This window comes from Chiloscyllium punctatum, chromosome 10, assembly GCF_047496795.1.
Source record: "Chiloscyllium punctatum isolate Juve2018m chromosome 10, sChiPun1.3, whole genome shotgun sequence".
NCBI classification, from domain to species: Eukaryota; Metazoa; Chordata; class Chondrichthyes; order Orectolobiformes; family Hemiscylliidae; genus Chiloscyllium; species Chiloscyllium punctatum.
In genome coordinates, this window is record NC_092748.1 from 67,445,306 (window position 1) to 67,472,645 (window position 27,340).

General features: G+C 42.4%; 1 protein-coding gene across 9 annotated transcripts in view; it reads left to right on the forward strand.

Moving 5' to 3' along the window:
- The window catches only part of pkp4 (plakophilin 4), a 213,203-nt gene that overhangs the window by 138,985 nt on the left and 46,878 nt on the right, over positions 1–27,340 (forward strand). For 8 of the 9 annotated variants that reach the window (XM_072579401.1, XM_072579403.1, XM_072579400.1 and 5 more), the window contains 3 exons: positions 9,167–9,358; positions 13,602–13,818; positions 15,377–15,509. In XM_072579401.1, the coding sequence (XP_072435502.1) occupies positions 9,167–9,358; positions 13,602–13,818; positions 15,377–15,509 (542 nt within the window). The remainder of the gene's footprint in view (positions 1–9,166; positions 9,359–13,601; positions 13,819–15,376; positions 15,510–27,340) is intronic. The other variant, XM_072579406.1, reaches the window with a different exon arrangement.

Sequence of the window (27,340 nt, forward strand, 5' to 3'; positions counted from 1 at the left end):
ATATGCTTTCTTAACAACCCTATCCACTTGGGTAGGAACTTTGAGGCATCTATGTACTTGAACACCAAGATCCCGCTGTTCCTCCACACTGCCAAGAATCCTGTCTTTAATCTTATATTCAGCGTTCAAGTTCGACCTTCCAAAATGCATCACTTCGCATTTATCCAGGTTGAACTACATCTGCCATTTCTCAGCCCAGTTCTGCATCCTGTCTATGTCACGTTGCAGCCTGCAATCGCCCTCAATGCTATCAAAGGCACCTCCAACCTTTGTGTCATCTGCAAATTTACTAACCCACCCGTCAACCTCCTCTTCCAAGTCATTTATAAAAACTACAAATAGCAGAAGCCCAAGTACAGCGCCCTGCGGGACCCTACTCAACACTGACCTCCAGGCAGAATACTTTCCATCTACAACCACTGTCTGCTCTCTGTCAACCAACTAATTCAGAATCCAGATAGCCAAATCACCCTGTATCCCATACCTCCTGACATTATGAATGAGCCTACCATGGGGAACCTTATCAAATGCCTTGCTGAAGTCCAAATACACCGCATCCACTGCTCGACCTTCGTCGACCTGTCTTGTCACCTCCTCGGAGCACTCAATAAGATTAAGTTAGGCACGATCTGTCCCTCACAAAGTCATGCTGACTGCCTTTAATCACGCTACGCTTTTGCAAATAATCATAAATCCTATCCGTCAGCCTTCTTTCCAAAATCTTGCTGACCACAGACGTAAGACTGACTGGTCTGTAATTGCGAGAGATTTCCTTATTACATTTCTTGAAACGAGGAACAACATTCGCCTCCTTCCAATCCTCCAGTATGGCTCCTGCGGAGAGTGAGGAAGCAAAGATCTTTACCAGCAGCTTCGCAACCTCTCCTTTCTCGCTTCCCGGAGCAACCTAGGATAAATCTGATCTGGCCCCGGAGACTTATCAATCTTAATGTTTGCCAAAATTTCCAACACATCAACTTTATCAATCTTGATCTGTTCAAGCCCATATCCCAGTTCCTCAAAAGTTCTCATTCGCAACAGGGTCCCTTTTCTTAGTGAAAACTGCGGCAAAAAACTCATTTAGGGCTTCCCCTATCTGCTCAGACTCCTCTCACAAGTTCCCTACGCTGTCTCTGATCAGCCTTACCTTCTCCCTGATTATTCTCTTATTTTTCATGTCTGACTAAAATGCTTTTTGGTTCTCCCTAATCCTTCCTGCCGAGCCTTTCTCATGACCCCTCTTGGCTCTCCTCAGTCCATTTCTGAGCTCCTTTCTTTCAAGCGTGTAATCCTCTAAAGCTGTGCTAGATCCTTGATTCCTCCATCTTCTGTAAGCTGCCTTCTTCCTTTTGACGAGAAGCTCCTCTGTTCTTGTCATCCAAGGTTCCCTAATTTTACTCCTCCTTACCTGTCTCAGGGGAACAAATTTGTGCATCACTTGCAACAACTGCACCTTAAACAGTCTCCACATTCTGCTATGCCCTTTCTGTGGAACAATTGCTCCCAGTCTGTACTTCCAAACTCCTATCTGATAGTGTCATAATTTCATTTTGCCCAATTAAATATCTTCCCTTGGTGACTGCTCCTTTCCCTTTCCAAGGCTATGGTAAATGTGAGGCAGTTGTGATCACTGTCACCGAAGTGTTCTCCCACCAAGAGATCTGACACCTGTCCTGGCTCACTGCCGAGCACCAAATCCAAAATGGCCTCTCCCATTGTCGGCCTGTCTACATACTGAGTAAGGAAACCCTCCTGAACACACCTGACAAAAACGGCTCCATCCAAACCATCTGCACTAAGGAAGCTCCAGTCGATATTGGGAAAGTTGAAGTCACCCATAACAACGACCCTGCTACATCCGCATTTGTCCAAAATCTGCCGGCTTATCAGTTCTTCAATATCTCTATTGCTGTTAATGGGTCTGTATAAAACCCCCAATGAGGTAGCTGCTTCCGTGCTACTTCTAGCTTCCACCCATACTGACTCGCTAGGCAAACCTCCCTCAACAATCTTTGTTTCTGTAGCTGTGATGCACTCTCTGATTAGCAATGCTACACGCCCTCCTCTTTTTCCACCCTCCCTGTTATTTTTAAACGTTCTAAACCCTGGAAAATCTAGCAACCATTCCTGTGCCTGTGAAACCCACATCTCCGTTATGGCTGCAACATCATAGCCCCAAGTCGTGATCCATGCTCTAAGTTCATCACTCTTATTTCTGACACTCCCCCCTTGCTTTAAAGCAGACACACTTTAACCGATCCCTTTGTTTCATCGTGTGAGAAACCTTCCCAAAAGATTCACTACATCCTGTCATTGCCCCATGTACAACTACCCCCCTTTCAGATATGTAGCTCTGATTCCCACCCTCTTGCCAAACTAGTTTAAATCCTCCCAAACCACGTGAGCAAATCTCTCACCCAGGACATTTGTACTCCTCCAGTTCAGATGCAACCCATCCTTCATGTACAGGTTCCACCTTCCCCAGAAGGCATCCTAATGGTCTAGGTATCTGAAGCCCTGCTTCCTGCACCAGCCCCTCAGCCACGTGTTAAGCTGCATTCGCGACTGTTCTTCACCTCACTATCTCGTGGCACCAGTAGCAAACCTGAGATCACTAATCTACTCGTCCTGCTCTTCAGCTTCCAACCTAGCTCTCTGTAGTCACTTTTCAGATCCACAGTCCCTTTCCTGGCTATATCGTTGGTGCCAATATGTACCACGATTTCTGGCTTCTCGCCCTCCCCCTTCAGAATCCTGTAAACCTGATCGGTGACATCCTGGACTTTGGCACCTTGGAGGCAGCATACCTTTCAGGACTCCCATTCTTGATCACAAATTGTCCTGTCAATCCGTCTAACGATTGTGTCCTCTAACACCAGCGCTGTTCTGTTCTTTCCCCCCCCTTCTCTTCCAAGCCTCAGTGCCAGAGACCTGACAACTATGGCTTTCCCCTGGTAGGCCATCCCCACCAGCAGTATCCAAAACGGTACACTTATTGCTGAGGGGGATGGCCACCGGGATCCTTGCCATATCTGTTGGTTCCATTTCCTCCCCCGTTTGTAACCCAGTTGTCCTTATTCTGTGTCTGAGGAGTGTCCACCTCCCTGTACATCCCCTTAATTGCTCCCTTAGCCTCGCGGATGATCCACAGTTCACCCAGCTCCAGTTCCAGTTCCAGTTCCATAACTTGGTTTTCGAGGAGCTGGAGTTGGGTGCACTTCCCGCAGATGTGGTCGGCAGAGACATGTGTAGTGTCTCTCACCTCCCCCTAACATCCATATCCCGCTAATCTGAAAACCCACGCAGGATGAAACAATGAAGAGAAAAAAAAGGAGAAAGCCTGAAAACTTACTGAGTTTACAGACTCAGTTTGAGGTGGTGGGTGGGAGGGAGGCCCTAGGATGTAGGATCTCGGGTTTAGATCTCACCCACTTAAAAACTTCCCGGCAGCCCTTGTTTCTCTCCGCCCTCTCTCCTCACTGCTCTGTTCAAAAAATTTTGTTTTTTACTCACCTTCCCTGCAGTCCTTCGCTCCTCCCTTGCACCTATCACCAAATGGAAGCCCCAAGGCCTGAGGTAAATTTTTTAAACTGTTATACCCACCTTCCCAGCAGTCCTTCACTCTTCTCTTGCACCCCTCAATAAAAATGGTGGTCAGTCATTGAATATGTTAAAAGAAAAGCTTGATAAATTTTTCGCGTTCTAAGAGAATTAAAAGGTTAGTGGAGTTGAGATGGAAGATCAACCATGATTTGTTAAATGCCAGAGCAGACTTTAAAAGTAAAATGACCCTCTCAGCTCCTATTAATTTGTACTTTTTTTTTGTCTACCTTCCTCTGATTCTGTGATCTCAATTCCACAGCCAGAGAGACATTTTCTCAGCATCTACCCAATCAAGACCCTTAGGATTCCACATTTCAATTATATCTCTTCTCGTTCTTTGTAACTTCTTGGGAAATAGATCGATTCTGCTCAACCCCTCCTCTCAGGAACCATTCTTGCAAAACTGTTGCACCTCCTTCGGGGCAAGTATGTTCATTCTTGGACAACCAAAACTACATACAGTTCCCTAGGCATAACCTCACTTTTATAATAACACTAAAACTCCTTAATATTATAATCCAATCGCTTTGTGGGAAAGGTAACATACCACTTACATTTGATCTGCTAGATCCAAGGAAAGTTGGCTCACTGGCAGGAATGATCGAAAGGTATTGTTCTGACTAAAAGTATGTGTCTTGTGGAGTCCCACAGGGGTCATTGTTGGAATCCTTGCTGATTGTGGTTTATATAAATTATTTAGACTTGAATGTTAGGAGGATTGATCATTATGTTCACAGATGATATAAAAATTAGTGGGTTGGTAAATAGTGAGGATAGCCTTAGATTACAGGATGATATAGATGGGCTAGTCAGATGAGCAGATCATTTGCAAATAGAATTGAATCTAGAAAAATGAGGTGATGCACTTGAGTAGGACAAACAAAGCAAGGGAATGCATAATGAATGGCAGGACCCTGGGAAGCACCAAAGATCAGAGGGACTTTGGTGTGCACGTACATGGGTTCGAGGAGAAAGTGAGGACTGCAGATGCTGGAGATTAGATTAGATTACTTACAGTGTGGAAACAGGCCTTTCGGCCCAACAAGTCCACACTGACCCGCCGAAGCGCACCCACCCAGACCCATTCCCCTACATTTACCCCTTCACCTAACACTACGGGCAATTTAGCATGGCCAATTCACCTGACCTGCACTTTTTGGACTGTGGGAAGAAACCGGAGCACCCGGAGGAAACCCACGCCGACACAGGGAGAATGTGCAAACTCCACACAGTCAGTCGCCGGAGTCGGGAATTGAACCCAGGTCTCTGGCGCTGTGAGGCAGCAGTGCTAACAACTGTGCCACCGTGCCGCCCACTAAGCTGAAAATGTGTTGCTGGAAAAGCGCAGCAGTTCAGGCAGCATCCAAGGAGCAGGAGAATCAACGTTTCGGGCATAAGCCCTTCTTCAGGTTCCTGATCATGTACATGGGTTCCTCAAGATATGAGGATAGGTGGATAAAGTGGTTAAAAAGGCATACCGTATTCTTGAATTTATTAATGAGGTGTAGAATTTAAGAGGAGGGAGGTTATTCTGAAACTGTACAAAATATTGGTTAGGCCTCAATTAGGTATTGTATGCAGTTCAGGAATCCATATGTTGGGAGGGTTGTGATAGCACTGGAGAGGGTACAGAAGAGATATACTTGGATGTTGCCTGGGCTGGAGACTTTGTTATGAAGAAAAATTTGATAGACTGAGGTTGTTTTCCTTGGAGCAGAATGGAGGAAATGAGAGGCAACATGATTCAGATCTATACAATTTGAGGGACATTAGGCTCATTAATTCTTCAGTGCCACAGGGAAGAATGGTAATACATCAATTATCACATTGTTAAAGGATGCTTCTAATGACTTGGTTTTACTTTTGAGTTTACCATGCAAAACAATAACTTTGTAGCATGTAATGAATGTCAGTAGAGTGTCAGGCAATGAAAGGTTAATGACAAAATAGTACAACTGATCACAACAAATGCATGTTGTCTCTGCTCTTTTCAAACTTCTGTACTCCTGTGTATACATAATGGTGAGCATTATTTGCAAATTTCACTTTATTTTGACAGAAAAATCTGAGACCTACATATGTTTTAAAGCTTTGGTTATTTGAGATGTTGTATAAATGATGCCCTTGCTGATGACTCAATGTAATGTTTGTGCTACCGTTATTTACTTGATACACTTATTGTTTATGGTTACAAATTTAATGCTAATTACTTTCAAAAGTTATAATTAACAAATTAATTAAATATGATATCTGTTAATTTCATTGCTCAGTTTAGAGGTTTATGAATAAGTGGTTGAACCTAGCTTTATTTCTGGTTCCACTTATGCATAGTGTTGATTTTTTTTTTATTCCTCCTTCATTAATTTCACTTTTGCCTGCAAAACAATTTTTCTTTTTCTCTCCTCTGCTATTTTTAAATCCTGTCTCCAGATTTTATTTAGTCAATAAAAGGGTTGTATTTGGGGAAAAAACATTAAGTAAGTTTTGGGCTCTCAAATGAACATGCAGAAAACTGACTCAGTGAACAAAGTTTTCCATTTGTTTTAGCAAATATCTGTATGAAAATGATCAAATCTGACTGCAGACAAAATCCTGATATTTCTCCAGCCTTGAATGTTTATCCATTAAATTAGGAAGGTAAAGAAAGTAGCTGACTTGTCATCATAGTCATATTTTTAGGATATTATTTGTCTTTCCATTGAGTGTATACTCCTGTTTCAAATTTCGAAGCTCAGAATTTAAGAATAAGTGGAATGTAAATGCAAATAATTGATCGCAAAGTACATCAAATTTAATCAGTTTCTTGACTTCTACACATTATGGAGTCAACCTCATTCTTAATATATTTACTGCATTGCAATAGACCTTTAGGCCCAGAGGATGGATGGCGGTGCAGGCACCAGTGATGATGAGCTGGCTCAGCAATGACAGACTGTCTTTAATCTATATCTTTTTTTTTCCCTTATTCTTAAAACTATTCAAAGTGGCATTGAATCATGTCGACAGTGAAAAAGCTTTTCACTGTATTTTACTGTTTTCTCACTAAAATACACGTGACAATAAAATCATTCATTTTCAGTCAACTGGTCTATGCTCCACACTCCTCACTGTCTCCTGTGTAAAAGCTTTAGGACCCTGGAGCAACTTTGCAATGAGGTCACAGAACAATTCCTTACTGGGCATTTAAATGACATTGTTAGAACATTAAACATAACAGCGCGGTACAGGCCCTTCAGCCCTCAATGTTGCACCAATCTGTGGGACCAATCTGAAGCCCATCTAAGCTACATTGTTCCATTTTAATCCATATGTTTATCCAATGAACATTTAAATGCCCTTAAAGTTGGCCTATCTACTACTATTGAAGGCAGAGTGTTCCCACCAATTAAGTCACCTCTCAACCTTCACTCTAATGAAAACAACCTCAAGTCCCTCAGCCTTACCTCATAAGACCCCTCCCCGCCCCCAGTAGGCAGGCAACATCCTAGTAAATCTCGTCTGCACCCTTTCCAAAGCTTCCACACCTTTCCTATAATGTGGTGTCCAAAACTGTATGTAATACTCCAAGCGTGGCCACACCAGTGTGTTAATGGAGTTACTGAGAAAGAGAGGGTTTCAAAAAAACAGTTGGAGAGCACGGCAGGAGCATGAAGTCTGGCCAAGTGAAGTCGACGAGCAATATAATTTATGAAATAAAATAATCAAAGAAGTGCAAATGCTGGAAATCTGAACAAAACAAAAATGAGGTACAGTTCTTCTAGATTGCACTGAACTTTGCTGGAGCACCACAGCAAGCCCGAAATAACTATGTTGGACAGGGTATGTGTCGGTTTGTTGTATTGGCAGGCAACCAAAAATTGAGTAGTTTTTGTATTCTGCAAAGTGATAGCCCAGTCGACCAACTCTTTCCTAGCTGGAATAAGTTCTGAAGAAGAGTCACTGCATCTGAAATGTTAACACTGTTTTCTTGGGGATGTAGCACACTGGTAGAACACGCGCTTTGCATGTGTGACGTCCTGGGTTCAATCCCCGGCATTTCCAATAAGCTCCATTAAGGGCAGCATAATGGTTCAGTGGTTAGCACTGCTGCATCACAGTGTCAGGGACCCGGATTCAATTCCAGTCTCTGGCAACTGTTTGTGTGGAGTTTGCACATTCTCCTTGTATCTGTGTGGGCTTCCTCCGGGTGCTCTGGTTTACTCCCACAGTCCAAATATGTGCAGGTTAGGTGAATTGGCCATGCTAGATTGCCCATAGTGTTCAGGGATGTATAGGTTAGGTGCATTAATCAAGGGTAAATGTAGAGTAATAGGGTAGGGGAATGGGTCTGGGTGGGTTATTCTTCAGAGGGTGGGTGTGGACTTGTTGGGCCGAAGGGCCTGTTTCCACATTATAGAGATTCTAGGATTCTCTCAATGTGCTGCTAGACCTCCTGTGTTTCTCCAACAATTTTTGTTTTTGTTTTTGTCTATAATGTAATGATGTAAGCTTCATGCCCATGTATAACAAACCATGTTATAAAGAAGCCCAGGCCTTGGTATAGAGTCATAGAGATGTACAGCATGGAAACAGACCTTTCGGTCCAACCTGTCCATGCCAACCAGATGTCCCACCTGCCAGCACCCAGCCCATGTCCTTCCAAACCCTTCCTATTCATATACCCATTAAAATGCCTCTTAAATGTTGCAATTGTACCAGCCTCCACCACTTCCTCTGGCGGCTCATTCCATACACGTACCACCCTCTGCATGAAAAAGTTGCCCCTTAGGTCTCTTTTATATCTTTCCCCTCTCACCCTAAACCTATGCCCTCTAGTTCTGGACTCCCCCACCCCAGGGAAAAGACTTTGCCTATTTACCCTATCCATGCCCCTCATAATTTTGTAAACCTCTATAAGGTCACCCCTTAGCCTCCAACGCTCCAGGGAAAACAGCCCCAGCCTGTTCAGCCTCTCCTGATAGCTTAAATCCTCCAACCCTAGCAACATCCTTGTAAATCTTTTCTGAACTCTCTCAAGTTTCACAACATCTCTCCGATAGGGAGGAGACCAGAATTGCACGCAATATTCCAACAGCCGCAACATGACCTCCCAAATCCTGTACTCAATACTCTGACCAATAAAGGAAAGCATACCAAACGCTGCCTTCACTATCCTATTTACCTATCTTCAATCAATCTGTTTTGAATGCAAACAAATGGAATCAGACATAAAACTCTGCAGCAAAAGACCTCCTACGATTCTTCATTGAATCTTTAAGTATATTCTTGTTCTTTCTCCCTTAAACTTAATTTAAATGAATCTAATTTTTCTTTAAATGCACTGCTATACATCTCATCTGATCCTTGTGGGAAAGTTCCACATTCTTCCCACTCTTTAACATCCTATTGTGTTTAGTACTGTTTTGGACTTCCAGAGCATCTTTATTTTTAAAACCACTGTTTATGCCTAGTGGAAAAATATACTAATCAATAAGCATATCAAAGCATTTTTATTTTTAAACAATTGTTTTACACTCAGTGCAAATCAGCTTTGATTCACTCACCCATGGATTCTGTTTTTCAGGATTGCGTAGTTCATATGCCAGTCAACATAGTCAACTGGGACATGAGTTGCGTTCTACTGTGTCTCCTGATTTGCATATTACTCCAATCTATGAAGGAAGAACACTTCAAAGTCCAGTTTATCGTAGTCCTAGTCATGCAGGTGTGGAACTTCTTCATGGCAATCAAACTGCAGTGTTTCGCACAGGCTCAGGTATTGGTTATGTAGGGTTTGTTTTCTCTTGAGATAATGACAAAGCCCAAACTACTAAAGAAAACTATCTTAAATTAAGGCCATCTGTTTGAATGTTTTGGACAGGAAGTGAATTTTTTTTAAAAATGCTTAGAGGTAAAATGGTAGATTCTGTGTAAGGTGTAATCTGGAGTAGACTTTTAAATGTTTGATTTGCAAACTGTTTTATTACTCAAGTGTTTTAGGGTTTTTCACATTTTTTGAAATCAATCACAAGGACTGAGTGGAAACAAGAAATAATTTATCTTCATACAGTCAATTCATTATTCAGTTAAGTGTCATTGTTGACCATTGCATGCCAGCTTCAAATCCTCCCCAACCTTGCACAATGCAGCATAGTCCCAAGAATCTAGGCTGACATTAATATTGTTTTCAAGTAATGGACTGGATCTACCCTATTACTCAGCTGTTGCTATTGTTGTGCTTAAGACATCAAGTCTCTTGGCAACCTCCTAATCAACATGCTGTATGGCCTTTCCACTTCAAATAATATTTCATTTATTTATCAGTCAGTTACATATCTGCATTAAACTGCAAGAGTTGAGAGTGTAGTGCTGGAAAAGCACAGCAGGTCAGGCAGCATCTGAGGAACAGGAGGAGAATCAACATTTTGGGCAAGAGTCCTTCAACTGCAACAATCACTTGTTTGTTTTCTCATTTTCATTGCCTTTATTATTATCTATAAACTAGGTTGCAACCTAGCATATCCTCTCTAATTCAGTTATTTATCTTAAGTTATTTAAGATTCTAAGAATGACCCTTTGGATCCGTCAAACATTTCTAACTTGTGATCTTCTGTTTATCACTGTTCATTAAAACAAAACCCTAAAATCTAGTTATGAAGTAAAACTATTCTCCAGTACCTAAATTACATCAAAGTAACAATTTATTTTCAATAATTACCTGTCCAACATTGCACATCAAAAAAATGGCAGAGAATTCTGGGTTAGAACACTGCATTGTCACTTATACGCTCAAGCGAGTAACTGCACTGCTTTATGGAATACGCTCTCCCATTATTTCTCTCTTCATCTGTAGTGCCAGAGGCTCTAGTCCACAAATCACTATTCTCGGGATGGTGGCGCTGATATGCGATTACAGTCCTTGCTGGTCTAAGCTTATCTGCTAACCTTGGCAATTGTACCAAAATAGAAATACCTTTGTGTCATTGACCCATATACAGGAGAACTGGATTGAGAATGAAGAATTATAAATTAAAATTCCACCAACTGTTATGGCAGGATTTGAACTAGGTCCTTGAACATTACATAAGTTTCTGGATTAACAGGAGAAAGTGAGTACTGCAGATGTTGAAGATTACAATCAAAAAGTGTGGTGCTGGGAAAGCACAGTGGGGGGCGGGGGCGGGCAGGCAGCATCCGAGAAGCATGAGAGTCGGCGTTTTGAGCATGAGTTTGTGCTCGAAACGTCAACTCTCCTGCTCCTCGGATGCTGCCTGACCAGCTGTGCATTTCCAGCACCACACTTTGTTTCTGGATTAATAGTCTAGTGGTCATACCATTAGGCCATTACCTTCCCTTCATCTGCTTGTCTGTCTTCGTCCTCAGATTCCTTGACTTAAAACCTATTCTATTAACCTTGCTGGCCTCGGTTCTTCCTTATCAAGCCAATGTGTCCTCTGCCTTCTAAGCTCAATTACTCCATGTTTTAACTTCTTATTGCAACTCCACTTCTCTCCCTCTGAACATCTTTTAAGAATCTCATCTCCCTGACAATCTATTTTAAATCCACCCATCCTACCAATGAGAACGCTTATTCTATTCTAGTTTAGATGTAATCAATCAATGTATGCAGTTTCCACTTCACCCAGAAACTGCCCCAATGCCTCAGGAATCTAAAGCCGTCCTTCCTGCACCATCTCACCAGCCACACATTCAACTGCTTTGTCCTTCTATCTCTAAGCTCATTACCGTGTGGCATTGGAAGCATTCTGGATCCTGCTTTTCAGTTTCTTACCTGGCTCCATAAAAATCTGCTTTCAGGACTGCATTTCATTTCCTTCCAATGTTATTGGTTCCCACACAAACCGTGATGTTTGGCTGTTCATCTTCCTCCTTCAGAATGCCCCATAAAAGTTCTGTGACATTTTTGGCCCTGGCATCTGGGAGGCAACATGCCATCTGAAGTCATGTTTATGGTTGCGAAGGTACCTGTCTACTCTGCTCACTAATGAATTCCCTAATTCTTTTATCCTTCTGCATTTTCTTCTCCCTCTTCCCCCAACACCCCCCACACAATTGGAGCACCCACAGTCCTCTGTCCTTGGTCCTGGCTGGCCACCACAGATAAACTGTCATTCTCTGATTTCCAAGACTGAAAAAAGGTTTGCAAGTGGAATACACTTGGTGGATTTCTTCCCTACCTACTTGACCTCCTTATTTTATCTGACAGTCACCCACTCCCTCTGCCTGCAACTTCTTAAGCTGTGGGGTGACAACAACCTGAAGTGTGCCATCCATGAACCCCTCTGTTTCATGAATGCACTGTCTTGTCCCCAGCTGATGCTTAAGCTCCAAAACCCAGAGGATGAGTTGCTCCAGCTGGAGGCACCTCTTGTACACATGGTCTTCAAACTACCAAGAGTGTCTAGAATTTACCATATAGTGCAGTGTGTACAAACCGCAGAGCTCCCCAGCCATAGCTTAACTGCACAGAACATGACTCTTGCTTTTATATTACCTTTGTTCCTACTTAAGTATCCTGAGTCGGGTCCACCACCAATCTGTCCAATTCTCTGCAAGGGTCTTCACTTCTTTCTCCACCCCACTATGCAGTGATGCTGACTGCCTGTCAGTGTCTTGTGCCTCTCAATGTCTTGAATTATGTTATAGAACATAGAACAATACAGCACAGAACAGGCCCTTCGGCCCACAATGTTGTGCCGAACATTTGTCCTAGCTTAAGCACCCATCCATGTACCTATCCAATTGCCGCTTAAAGGTCGCCAATGATTCTGACTCTGCCACTCCCACAGGCAGCGCATTCCATGCCCCCACCACTCTCTGGGTAAACAACCTACCCCTGACATCTCCCCTATACCTTCCACCCTCACCTTAAATTTATGTCCCCTTGTAACACTCTATTGTACCCGGGGGAAAAGTTTCTGACTGTCTACTCTATCTATTCCTCTGATCATCTTATAAACCTCTATCACGTCACCCCTCATCCTTCGCCGTTCCAATGAGAAAAGGCCTAGCACACTCAACCTATCCTCGTACGACCTATTCTCCATTCTAGGCAACATCCTGGTAAATCTTCTCTGCACCCTCTTCACAGCTTCCACATCTTTCCTAAAGTGAGGTGACCAGAACTGCACACAGTACTCCAAATGTGGCCTAACCAAAGTCCTGTACAGCTGCAACATCACTTCACAATTTAGTTTATTAAAAGCAGTGAGAACCTCCAAATGATTTTTGTATGGAGCAATTCCATTTGCTTTTTTTTGCTGAAGTTGGCTACTGAATGTGGTTTATATTGTTTTCATTAGAAAACATGTATTTGAATATAAACTCTGAAACCTATTCTGGCAAAAACTACAGGCCACGTAAAATTATGATATTTCTTTGATATGATCCTAGCTGAATGCCCATGCCACGAAGCTGATAACCTGTGTCTAAACAATTTAAATTTAGCCTATTTTAAGTTGGCATATCAGAACTTGAGGGCAGATACGATTATTGGAAAATATTTCATTCGGGCTTTTCAGGATAATAATTAAAGTCTCTGGTTTAATTAAGTCGAGTCGAATTGTGGTGTAAACATTAACAATAGGATCTAAATTGCACTTGAATTTAACAAAGATGAATAATGTATATGGGAGAAAAGAAAACTGTTTCCATGTACATTAATGAATGAAATTGCTGTGAAATTAGAAACATATGAAATCTGTAATGCAAGACAGCAATTGCATTTGGCATTCTATTTGTAGGTTTGTGTATATTAATTATTGGGATCCAAATAAAATTGTTTCCACCTGTTAAAATAATAAATAGCTTGTCATGCTTCGCCATAATGTTGAACCAGTTTATTAACTGCATCCTGTTCACCTTGTTCTGAGTAAATTAGTCAATCTTTTTGCTTATGTCTGTATTATAGAAAATGTGCTTAAAAATCTGTCATTGCAATATTCTAATATTTCCAAAGAATGATGTAGGTTTAAGATATACTTTCTTTTTATTTTTAGCTACTGGAAACCTGCAGAGATCAGCTAGTCAACGTGGCCCTATGACTTACCAAAGAAATAATTTTGCTCTAAATTCAGTGGGTAATTACACTGATCCATACAGAGCAATTCCATACCGACCATCTGAATCTAATTATTCCAGATATCATTACAACATTCCAGCAGATGAAACTACTACAAGATCTCCATCAATTGACAGTATTCAGAAGGATCCAAGGTAGGTGTAGCTGGGGTTTTGAGAGACCCTGCTAACAGAAGTTGCTTTTATGCTGGCTTTAGTAAAGCATTCGTAAACTACAAGTGAACAAGAAAATTGATTAGTAAATTCCTCTCTAGCATCCCATTAATTCAAGTTACTGCAAGTGCCAAAAGATACAAACAATTGAGGAAGCCCGTCTGACCTATTTTAATCCATTCATTAAACAGGTCCCATTTTTGATTAAACAGACACAAGAAGAAGCAATTAACAGTTATCAGTGGAATGGAAAAAGAGGCCCAGGGAGTGAATCTAGAAAGGGTTGGAAAAGTGGACATTCATTTTTTAATCAGTAAAAAGCAGGCATAGCAAAGGCCAGTGTGAGATGGAATTGAAAAAAAGTTTAAATTAGAGCATAAGTTCAGTCAAATGGGAGATGATGACTGAATGTTGTTTTATTTGAATTCACTCTTGGGACAGGGGCATTGCTAGCTGGCCAGAATTTTTCTAAGTTGCTCTGGTGAAAGTGGGGTGAGCTGCTGCTTTGCACTGCTGCAGTCCATGTGCTGTAAATAGACCCACAATGCTATTAGGGAGGAACTTGCAAGTGGTGGTGTTCTCATTTATCTGCTGCCCTTTCCCTTTTAGAGGGAAGTGGTTTTGAGTTTGGAAGATGATCTAAGGATCATTGAATTTCTGTGGTGCATCTTATAGATCGTACACACTGCTACTGAGTGTCAGTGGTGGAGGGAGTGGATCTGGTGCCAATCAAGCAGCTGACTTTGTCCTGGATGAGTCAAGCTTCTTGAGTGTTTTTGAAGCTGCCCTCAGCAAGGCAAGGCAGAAGTATTCCATCATTCCTTAAGTGCCTTGTAGATGGTTTTAGAGGCTGACACTGAGTATGTAAACTTGCTGAAAAGTACAAAGCTTAAATTGGAAATACAATAAAATGAATGCGGAGAAATTCAGCACACGCCTACAAATCAATGAAGTAATTAATTTCAGTTTTAATTAAACAGTGTCTGATTTTTATGTTATGAAGAGTCAAATGAAGACCACCTTGTGACACAGGACAAAAACTGTTTCCCCAGAACCAATTAAAAATATCCAGTTTTCACATTAGATAAGGATGCTTGACTGCAAAGAACTAAGGTATTCTGTACGTGTGGCTCAGAGAATTAGTTAATTATTAAAGACTGTAGACTTATTGTGAAACAGAAACCAAAATGTTTTTTTAAATTTCTTATAACTATTGAAGAAGGAGAAGCACAACTGCATTTCCTGGAATGGTGGTTTGATTACACCTGAGGCATTTCTATTAACATTACGTATGGAAATGCTTTGCAATGAGATTTTCTAAGATATGGTGTGTCAGTTTGTACTGTGGGTTAACAATTATGGTGTAGATTATTAATCAGTAAACGACTCAAAGGTTATGGTGGACAGACAGGAAAATTGATTTAAGCATTATCAGATTACCCATGATCTCTTTGAATGATGGAGCAGACTCAGTGGGTCAAATGACCTCCTGCACCTATGTGGTCTAACTGGGATTTTCTCATTTCAATTTTTAAATCAGGGAATTTGCTTGGCGTGACCCAGAATTGCCAGAAGTGATTCATATGCTCCAACACCAGTTTCCATCTGTTCAAGCAAATGCAGCAGCCTATTTGCAGCACCTCTGTTTTGGTGATAACAAAGTGAAAACAGAGGTATGGTGCATATGTATAGTATTTCTGTTTCATGTTTTAAGAGAGCTCTGAAATAGTGCAGAAAAATGCGCTACAGTTTATTCAAATTGCAAAACTACAATAATTCTGCAAACTGAGATATTGAATCCTTTTGTACAAAATCATTCATCTTGAAATGTGCATTGTAGCATTTTGTGCCTTAGAATTGCTACTTAATTTTTGTTATATTTCAGCTATGCATTAATGGAGTACAAATTGAGAATCTTCCTCATGCATTCCTTTCTATCCCAACATAGTTTGACATTACTGATTATTTCATCCACTCTGACATTGACATTGACATTGGCAAGACTTAACTGTGTGAAATTAACTTCTGTTCCATCTAATTTCTGATGTCAGGCACACACCAGCAATTTTCATTTCATTAGATTTCAATGTAAAAAATATCATCAGAAGGTGTAGGGAGAAAGAATATAGATTCATGAGAGCAAACTTTAAGAAGAGTAATCAACTGCTTAGTTACAACTTCTCAGTGTCACATTGCTTAAACAGACTTGATCAAAGCTATTTTAATGTCTCCCAATGTAAGAGGAATAGAGGGACATATCTGTGACTGCACATGTGAAACCAGGATGGTCTGTTGCCTCCCTGGTATCAGGTAGCATGCAGATGAAGTATAATGTGGACAAATGTGCGGTTATCCACTTTGGTAGCAAAAACTGGAAGACAAATAATTATTTGAATGACTGGGAAAGGGGGATGTGCAGCTGACCAGGCTGTCCTTGTATACCAGTCACTGAAAGTAAGCATGCAGCTGCAGAATGAGATGAAGAAGGCAAATGGTATATTGGCCTTCATAGTGTAAGGATTTGTCTGCAGAAGCAGGGATGTTTTGCTGCAACTGTACAGGGTGTGGTGATAACATACCTGAAGTATTGTGTGCAGTTTTGATCTCTTTATGAGGGAGGATGTTCTAGCGTAGGAGGGAGCGTAATAAAGATTTACCAGCCTGATTTCTGGGAAGGCAGAACTGATTTATAAATATAATAAAAGTTTATTGTCACGTGTACTCTTACATTAAAAATAATGAAAAATTTTGTCACCCAACCACAATGCCAATATTAATGACAGAAGTCATTCATAATAAAAAGGAAATGAAAATAAGACAACATTCGGTTAAACGCTTCTGTGCTCTGGGAATGCTGAATAAGCTGATGCAGCTGGGACAAGAATGTCACACCGGATGAAGCAGGCTCTTGGAATATTGGACAAGAAGCATCTGCTGAAGATTGTTATGTGGCTGAGACTGTCTGCGGAATCCCACTGGAATACCTGAAAGCAGAAGATGAAGAAGACCTCCACACTGGAATGAGACCTTCACACCGGGACAAGACCACTACTTCTTAAGGTGCCTGGGTCTAGCTGCAGACCTGAAGGTTCGGTTCAACCTGCGAGACTAGGTGGGAGACTCAAGTCTAGGTCCTGATCCTTGCTCGCCGGGAGCCACGTCAGGATTGTCCTGGCGTTGCTGCTGCTGCTACCGCTGCTGCCGAAACCACCATCTTCACCCATCATTCTCCAGGCTTTAAGAGAAAACAAAAACAGCAGTAAAGAGAAAAAGAAAAAAAAAGCTGGCAATGGTTGAGCCCAGCCCCCCCACCCCCCCAGAGAGGTTAGATCAATTGGGATGCTAAGTTAAGAAGCATAAGGCAGGAATGTCATGAAGACCTAAAATTTTATAAAACTTAAAACTCGTACAAGCTTTGTCTCGTACACACACTCGCCCAACACTCTCACCCACGCAAGCACCCTCTCACAGGCTTATACCCTATCACATGCAAACACACACTCTCTCCCATGCAATCGCACGCACACACTCACTCTGTCTCTCCTGCACAGGCACACATATAAGTTTATGGGGTGAATTTGTATCTGCAGAATTATATTTGCAGATAGATTCTATTTTGTTCAAAAAATGCATAACCTACAGTCAATCCATGTAATATTCTACACATCCTACTTTGGAAATAGCACCACTCTGACTCAAGATTGGGGCAGAGACAGACTTTAACTTCATACCATTTAATGCATTATCTGAGCTGAGGTGGCATCTTTGTTAGAAAACCTGAAGTTATCTTGAGAATGCGAATTAAAACAAGCTCTGAGGTTTACATATTAAAGAGCCAAAATGAGCAAACCCATTCTAAAAGGTGTCACTGAATGGCTGGGGAGCCCAGAAACAGGCCACAGCATAATCTGACACAGGTGATTGAGAACTGAGAGAATGAGATATTTCTTCACTGAGTAGTGAGCTTGTGAAATTCTCAACAAAGAAAACGATTGATGTCAAAAAATTGAATGTTTTCAAGAAAGAGTTAGATATAATTCCTTATTACTAATGTGGTTAAAGGATATGGGAGAAAATGAGAACAATGTACTCAGTTGGATTATCAGCCATGATCACACTGAATGCCAATGCATGCTGAAAGGGCTGAATGATCTATTTCTGTTCCGATTTGCTAAATTCCTGTGAGTCAACAATGTTTCTAAGTACCTCCAGGGCATTCTGAAAGAATCATAGAGTCATACAGCATGAAGACAGGCCCTTTGGTCCAAATGGGTCCAAGCTGACCAAAATATCCATTCATACTAACTCCATTTCCCTACACTTGGCCCATATTCTCTAAACCTTTCCTATTTGTGTATTTGTCCAAGTTTCATTTAAATGTTAATGTTGTATCAGAAAGTATTTTAACTCAAACCTGTACAAAGTAATAAAATAATTAACTAAGCAGAGATGGCTGGGCAGGTGGTGTGCTGTAGCTGTATGATGTAGGAGCCGGCTGATCCCATTGTGAACGGCAGTGACCACATCTGCAGCAAGTGTTGGTTGCTGGAAGAACTCTGGATCAGAGTTGATGATCTGGAATCTGAGCTTCAAACACTGAGGCACATCCGGGAGGGGGAGAGTTACCTGGACGCTTTGTTTCAGGAGGCAGTCACACCTGGGAGATTAAATAATTCACATTCAGTTAGTGATCAGGGACATCAGAATGTGACTGTAAGTGAGGCAAGTAGGGGGAACCTGAGTTCAGGAGTGCAGGAGCCTCCTGAATGTACAATATAGGGAAATAGATGGTGACATCTTGAAAAATGTCTGTATTACAGAGGGGGAGGTGCTGGATGTCTTGAAATGCATAAAAATGAATAAATCCCCAGGACCTGATCAGGTGTATCCTAGAGCTCTGAGGGAAGCTAGAGAAGTGATTGCTGGGCCCCTTGCTGAGATATTTGTATCATCGATAGTTACAGGTGAGGTGCCGGAAGACTGGAGGTTAACTAATATGGTGCCACTGTCTAAGAAAGGTGGTAAGGACAAGCCAGGGCACTCTAGATAGGTGAGCCTGACATCTGTGGTGGGCACGTTATTGGTGGGAATACTCAGGAACAGGATTTCTACATATTTGGAAAAGCAAGGACTGATTGGGGATAGTCAACATGGCTTTGTGCATGGGAAATCATGTCTCACAAACTTGATTAAGTTCTTTTAAGAAGTAACAAGGAGGATTGATAAGGGCAAAGCGGTGGACATGATCTATATGGACTTCAGTCAGGCATCCGACAAGTTTCTCCATGGGAGACTGGTTAGTAAAGTTAGATCTCATCGAATACCGGGAGAACTAGCCCTTCGGATACAGAACTGGCTCCAAGGTAGAAGACAGGGTGGTGGCAGAAGGTTGTTTTCAGACTGGAGGCCTGTGACTAGTGGATTACCACAAGGCTTGGTGCTGGGTTGGGTCCACTATTTTTGTTTAATATAAATGATTTGGCTGTGAACATGGGAGAAATCGTTAATAAGTTTGCAGATGACACCAAAATTGGAGTTGTAATAGACAGTGAAGAAGATTACCTCCGATTACAACGGGATCTTGATCAGATTGGCCAATGGACTCAGGAATGGCAGATGGAGTTTAATTTAGAAAAATGTGAGGTGTTGCATTTTGGGAAAGCAAATCTTAACAGGACTTATACACTTAATGGTAAGGTCCTAGGGAGTGTTGCTGATAAAAGAGACTTTGGAATGCAGGTTCATAGCTCCTTGAAAGTGGAGTTGCAAGTAGATAGGATAGTGAAGAAGGCGTTTGGTATGCTTTCCTTTATTGGTCAAAATATTGAGTACAGGAGTTGGGAGATCATGTTGCAGCAGTACAGGACATTGGTTAGGCCACTGTTGGAATATGAGGTAAAAACAATGACTGCAGATGTTGGAAACCAGATTCTGGATTAGTGGTGCTGGAAGAGCACAGCAGTTCAGGCAGCATCCAAGGAGCTTCGAAATCGACATTTTGGGCAAAAGCCCTTCATCAGGAATAAAACTGAAGGGCTTTTGCTCGAAACGTTGATTTCGAAGCACTGTTGGAATATTGCATGCAATTCTGGTCTTCCCTTCGAGGGATGTTGTGAAACTTGAAAGGGTTCAGAAAAGATTTACAAGGTTGTTGCCATGGTTGAAGGATTTGAGCTCTAGGGAGAGGCTGAATACGCTGGGGCTATTTTCTCTGGAGTGTCGGAGGCTGAGGGTTGACCTTACAAAGATTTATAAAATCATGAGGGGCATGAATTGAGTAAATAGAAAAAGTCTTTTCCCTGGGGTCGGAGATTCTAGAACTAGAGGGCATATGTTCAGGATTGGAGGAGAAACATATACAAAGGACCTAAGGGACAACTTTTTCATGCAGAAGGTAGTGCGTGTATGGAATGAGCTGCCAGAGGAAGTGGTGGAGGCTGGTACAATTGCAACATTTTAAAAGGCATCTGGATGGGTATATGAATAGGAAGAGTTTAGAGGGATATGGGCCAAGTGCTGGCAGGTGCGACCAGGTTAGGTTGGGGTATCTGGGTGGCATGGACGAGTTGGACCGAAGAACGGTCTGTTTCCATGCTGTACATCTCTATGACTCTGACTCCACTTTCAGTGAACCATGCACCTGAACTCCAAGATCCCTCTGTTCTACTACACTTCTTTATGCCTTATCATTCACCATGAAACTCCTACCTTGATTTGGCTTTCCAAAGTAGAGACCTCACACTTATCAATATTAAACTCCATTTGCCATTTCTCAGCCCACTACCCCAGCTGATCAATGCCTTGCTGCAATTCTGATAACATCCCTCATTGTCCACAATACCATCTATTTTAGTGTCATCTGCAAGCTTACTAATCATGCCTTGTATATTTTCATACATATGATTAATATGGATAACAAACAGCAATGGCCCAGCACCAGCCCTTGAGGCACACCACTGGTGATAGTCTGATAAGCATCCTTCCACAATTACCCTCTGCTTCCTACCATCTAGCCAATGGTGTATCCAATTTGCCAGCTGTCCCTGGATTCCATATTATCTAACCTTCCAGAGCAGCTTTCCATGCAGAAACTTATTGAAGGCCTTATGTAGACTAAGTCTACCGCCATGCCCTCATCCATCTTCCCAGTCACTTCATCAAAGAACTCCAACAAATTTGTGAGGTATGATTGCCCCTGAACAAAGCCATGCTTACTACTCATCAAACCAGAATCTTTTCATGTAACTTACCTTCCACAGGTTGTTAGGCTTATGAGGCTATAGTTCCCAGGTTTTTCTTTGCAACCCTCCTTGAATAATGGCACAATGTTTGCTATCCTCCAGTCTTCCGGGACTTCATCCATGGCTAACGATGATGCAAAAATATCTGCCAGGGCCCCCGCAATTTCTTCTCTATCCTTTTGCAGGGTTCTTGGATATATCTGGTCAGGACCAGGAGATTTATCTACCTTCATGCATTCAAATATGTCCAACATCTTCTGTACTGTGATATGGGCTGTCCCCAAGATGACAGCGAGGGCTGGGAGGGGAAGACATTCTTGGTGGTGGGTACTGGTTGGAGTTAGCAGACGTGTTTGAGGATGATATGTTAGATGTTTGGATTAATGGGGTGAAAAGTGAGGACAAAGGGGAGCCCTGTCTTTGTATTTGGAGGGGAGGAAGTTTAGAGCAGTGGAGCAGGGACTGGAGGAGGTGCAGTGGAGGGCTATCTGGATACCAGAAAGGGGAAAAGCACCTTTAAATTAGGTGGCCATCTGGGAAGCTTGGGAGGGGCACATCATCTCATCAGAGCAGATGTGACAGACACTGAGGAATTGGGAAAATGGAATGGAGTTTTTGCAGGATACAGGATTGGAGTCCAGGTATTTATGCAAGTCTGTGGGTTTGTAGTGAATGCTAGTTCATAAACTGTTGCTGGAGATGGAAACTGAAAAGTCAAGAAAAAGGAGGGAGGTGTCCAAAATACACCAAGTGAATTTAAAGGCAGGTTGTATGGGATCGAGGCCAGCTGGACACTAGAGTTAAAGTGGGCCATGACCGGCCTCTTGAAGCACTTCATGATTAGTGAGGTCAGAGCCCCTGTGTGGAACTCATTTAAGGCATATGGCATGTGCTTTGTTAGGTACGGGGTTGGCAGCCTCCTTTAAAGCAGGTGCGGACTATGGCTTGTAGTAGGGAGAGATTGAAGATGTTGATGAATATCTTCACCAGTTGGTCCCCAAGGGATCCGAGTACTTGGCCAGGTACACCATCTGGGCCTGTCGCTTTCCTTGCGTTGACTCCCAGGAAAGCTGATCTGATGTCTTCAGTGGTAAATGAGGGAACAGGTGTATCTGGAGCTGTCAGGGCAGGCATCACTCCATTGGCATTCTGCTCAAATTGGGCACAGAAAGCATTGAGCGCATCAAGGAGGGATGTGCCTTTGTCCACTGTCTTGCTCTGCTTCATTTTGTATCCTGTAATGTTGTTTTAGGTTTTGCCTTAGGTGTTGGGTGTCTGGTAGGTGTGGGTCTCTAACCTGGTCCAGTACTGCCTCTTGGCATCTCTGATGGCTTTGCGGAGGTCATTATCTGGATTTCTTGTATTGACCTGGGTCATCCGACTTGAATGCTGCACATCTGGCCTTCAGTAGGGAGTGGATTTCCAGATTCATCCAAGCTTTACAGTTGGCTTTAGTCCCATCATAAAAACAGCCTAAACAGTTCTGGTCTACATCCTGACTGGCCCTGTTATTCAATCCCAAATCTTCCAGTCAGGCTGCCTTAAATCACTCCTTGTATTCTAACACATAAGACCATAAGACCATCCTAAGTACCTTTCTGTTGGCAGGCATTTATCTTTTCCTAGTTGGTCTTGACTGGACTAAACTCCAATCTGCTTTCAGATGGCCTCCCTTCCCTCTTCTAATCTATGTCCATCTTCTCTTAAGGCATCCCTGACCTTTCTAACAAGCTGTCAGCATGCACCGACAAGGATCATAACATTTAGTATCTGTTCAATAGGTGCAGACTGTAGATCCCCTTCAGCCTTTAAGCCTTTAGGCCTCCCCTTTTGGTGGCGGGTGTAGTTCTTTGGACCATTTGTCCACCATCCAAAATAAGGAGGGGATCACTTCTACTGCCTGAATATTATCTTTTTAATGATTTTTTTTTGTATATATTTGGATCTGTAGCTACAATGGGATCTATATCTATGATCATCTGAAGAATTGTAACTGAAACCTACTCTTAATATTGTAACAGGTTGATTAAATAATTCAAAAGCAGCGTTGAGTCCTGTCTGTATCAGTCGGCCCAATCTTATTTGTATTTGACCCTCCCCGCTCCTTCAGTTTTTTGCTGGGACAGGGTTTTGCATTGCTTGGTCCATCAGGGGGCTAAACAGGTGTCTCGTCGTTGCTGAGTCAGCGGAAGATTAGGCTCTCATTTCATATTTCGCGTTCCAATTGCCTTAGCAAGGTGTAGAGCAGTCTTCTAACAAGTTTCAGGATAGTAGGATTAGGAGAGCTTGGTTGGGGATCTGGATTCTTTTGTCAGGACGTTTCTTCCCATTCTTCCAGGCTCCTTTTGGTGCATTTCAATTCCTCTCAGACATCTATTATTGGCTTTTCAACTCTGTTTTTTCTCTGTCATGACTTGACTTCTGTGTTATCTCCTTCCATTGTCAGAGCTGTCCCATTAGAATGAGGGATCACCTTATTCATTCTTTCATGCATGTGATCCTTCCTCAGACCCTTTTTAATATCATCCTAAGACCATTGTCCCATGAAAGTATTGTACTTTTGCTTGATTTCCACAGAGGTTTTAGGTGGGTCGATTTGTTATTTTGTATATATTCCTTCAAGTTCTGTAAAATTTCATCATCTGATATATCAGGTGGGGCTTGCCCACCCATTGTTGTTGTGGGAAGTTCTTGTCTCGTTTACCCTGTCATTATTTCTCATGATTATCAGTTTCAATGGGTCTCGAGTTATAGGCTAGCCATATAGTCAGAGGGCCAGAAATATTATTTTCTCTGCTAAGTTAGACATCTGTTAAGGGGCCTGGAGCTGCATATCATTTGGAGAATTTTGTAATTTTGTGGAGGATAAACCAAATTTAGACAACGACCAAGAACGTTTAAAAGGAGAAGAAAATACCCCCAGCGGTTGGCATGGGTCTGTTGTCTGAGATTTGGTCCAGTGACCCTGCTAGCAGCACCAAGTTGTTCGATCTCATATATTTTCCAATTAGAGTCTGAATCCAGTGGTAGATTCAGGTACAACTTTGTGACAGCTACAGACTTTCTTTGCAGTAAGCTGCACACAAATTTTAGATTATGTACTGTTAAAACTGTACATGTCCCCTTTTGATATTATTGGTCAGCAGCACCAGATTATCCCTGTGATTGGCTCTCTGTTACATCTTAGAGATGGACAGACTAGTGGTCCAGTCCTGGTCATGATGTTTTTACAGACTTTAAAAATAAGGAAGGGATCACTTCAAATGCCTGAATATTATCTTTTTAATGATTTTTTTGTATATATATATATATATGGATCTATAGCTACAATGGAATCTATATCTATGAATGTCTGAAGAATTGTAACTGAAACCTACTCTTAATATTGTAACAGGTTGATTAAATAATTCAAAAGAAGAACAACTTTGTGGAAAATGTTCTTTTCTATGTAAGAAATTGCAGCTGCACATTCTATCTCAGCCAGTAACCTTGATCCTTACAGAGCTGCTATTGCCGACTTGCTGAGGCTACATTAAGCAAATACTTTCCCATACGCTGTAACTATTGTCAGCAATATTTTGCAGAGCTTGTTTTGGCAATTGTCAACCATTTTGTGCTCATGTGCAGCCTTGGTCATCTGATCGCGCCTACCTGTGACCCATTGCAATGTGGTTAATTACTGGCTGATTTTGAAATGGCCCAGACAGTTACTCGGTTGCAGGGGCATGAGAGTCATCTCCTTGAATTTTTTTTGTGTTACAGATATTTTGTAACTAGGCCTACTACGGAGATGTTCTTACACACCTCTGGAGCAGGTGGGACATGAACCAGAGTCTGCTAGTCCAGAGGTAGGGGCACTATCATGGCACCCCAAAAGCCCTGAATCACATCTCCTTCATTATCCGTCTTTTCCTCCCTTCTGTGGTTCTCTTCTTGTCTGCCTTCTCGGACCCTTGGCCTCCGACATCTGGCCCCAGCCTCTGACTGCTGTCCTCTAAAATTGGGTCAGTGGTTGGCCGTCCAGAGCAGTGTGGGACAGCCAGCGGACTGGTATGGAAGCGTGATGGCAGCCAGTGGTCAGACCATTTGGAAACCAAATGCATTGATCTGCTGCAGAAAGCTCTTGGAGAGAGATTGTGATATTTGTCTTTTTAACTTTGCTTCTTGTTTTTCTGACCTTTGGTTATATGATACATAGCTGTAATGTAACCTTTCTCTTCATTCCTCTATTCTGTAACCAGGGATTATGTCCATGTACTTTGTACCTAAGGTGGCACCATGTGTTGGTGACATTGTTATGCTGTAACTAATTTTGTAACAAAGAAGCTGTACCTAGATACCCTTGTCCCTAAGATGGTGCTGTAAGTGGCAACTTATAAACTTTTTACTGTACTCATTTGAGTACATATGACAATAAAGCTAATTCATAAATTCATTCATGAAGGGATCCTTAATGGCTGGTGGTTTAATGGGAGTTAGGTGAAGGGAACAAACAATCGGTCTCGTGACCAACATGAGCTCAGAGAGGGTTCACTGGGGAATAGGAAATAAATAAGAAAAAAGATACAAGTTCAGGGTAGAGTGGAGTGAGCTTTAGTGGATGTTTGACCCATTGTCCTTAGCAGAAGTCAAGGAAGTAGCAGAGGCAATCTCAATCTTAGAACATAGAATAGTACAGCACAGAACAGGCCCTTCAGCCCACGATGTTGTGCCGACCATTGATCCTCATGTATGCACCCTCAAATTTCTGTGACCATATGCATGTCCAGCAGTCTCTTAAATGTCCCCAGTGACCTTGCTTCCACAACTACTGCTGGCAATGCATTCCATGCTCTCTCAACTCTCTGTAAAAAGCCCGCCTCTGACATCCTCTCTATACTTTCCTCCAACCAGCTTAAAACTATATGACCCCTAGTGTTAGCTATTTCTGCCCTGGGAAATAGTCTCTGGCTATCGACTCTATCTATGCCTCTCATTATCCTCCCATTTTGCCTAATCCTCTCCTCCTCCATAGCTATGTAGAATGTGAGGCAGTTGTGGTCACTATCACCAAAATGCTCTCCCATCACAAGATCTGATACCTGCCCCGGCTCGTTTCCGAGCACCAAGTCTAGAATGGCCTCTCCCCTCACCGGCCTGTCAACGTACTGAGCTAGGAAACCCTCCTGAACACACCTTACAAAAACAGCTTCGTTCAAATCTTCTGCTCGAAGGAGGTTCTAATCAATATTGGGAAAGTTAAAGTCACCCATTACAACAACCCTACTACATCCACACTTTTCCAAAATCTGCTGACCTATGCTTTCTTCAATCTCCCTGCTGCTATTGGGCGGCCTGTAGTAAACCCCTAATGAGGTGACTGCTCCCTTGCTGTTCCTAATTTCCACCCATACTGACTTGGTAGGCAGATCTTACTCGACAATGGAAGCTTCTGTAACTGTGATACCCTCTCTGATTAGTAGTGCTACACCTCCTCCTCTTTTTTTTTCCCCCTCCCTATTCTTTTTAAATGCTCTAAACCCAGCAACCATTCCTGCCCCTGAGAAACCCATCTCTCTGTTATGGCCACAACATCATAGCACCAGGTACTGATCCATGCTCTAAATTCATCACTTTTATTCCTGATACTCCTTGCGTTAAAGCCAAACACACTTTAACTGATCCCTTGGTTCCTTCCCAGGAAAATCCTTCCCACTAGCTGGTCTACCTCTTGCTATTGCTTCATCTGCATCAGCTCTCACCTCCGGTATACAGTTCAGGTTCCCACCCCCCTGCCATACTAGTTTAAACCCTCTCGAACTACTCGAGCAAACCTTCCGCCCAGGACATTGGCCCCCTTCAAGTTCAGATGCAACCCGTCCTTCTTGTATAGGTCCCACCTTCCCCAGAAGGCATCCCAATTATCTACGTATCTGAAGCCCTCCCTCCTACATCAGCTGCGCAGCCACATGTTAAGCTGCACCCGCTCCCTGTTCCTCGCCTCGCTATCTCGTGACACCGGTAGTAAACTAGAGAACACTACTCTGTTCGTCCTGCTTTGCAGCTTCCATCCTACCTCCCTGAAATCACTTTTTATATCCTTAATCGGGGTTCAGTCTTGGGGCCACAGCTGTTCGCATTATATATTAATGATCTGGATGAAGGGACTGGGGGCATTCTAGCGAAGTTTGCCGATGATACAAAGATAGGTGGACAGGCAGGTAGTACTGAGGAAGTGGGGAGGCTGCAGAAGGATCTAGACAGTTTGGGAGAGTGATCCAGGA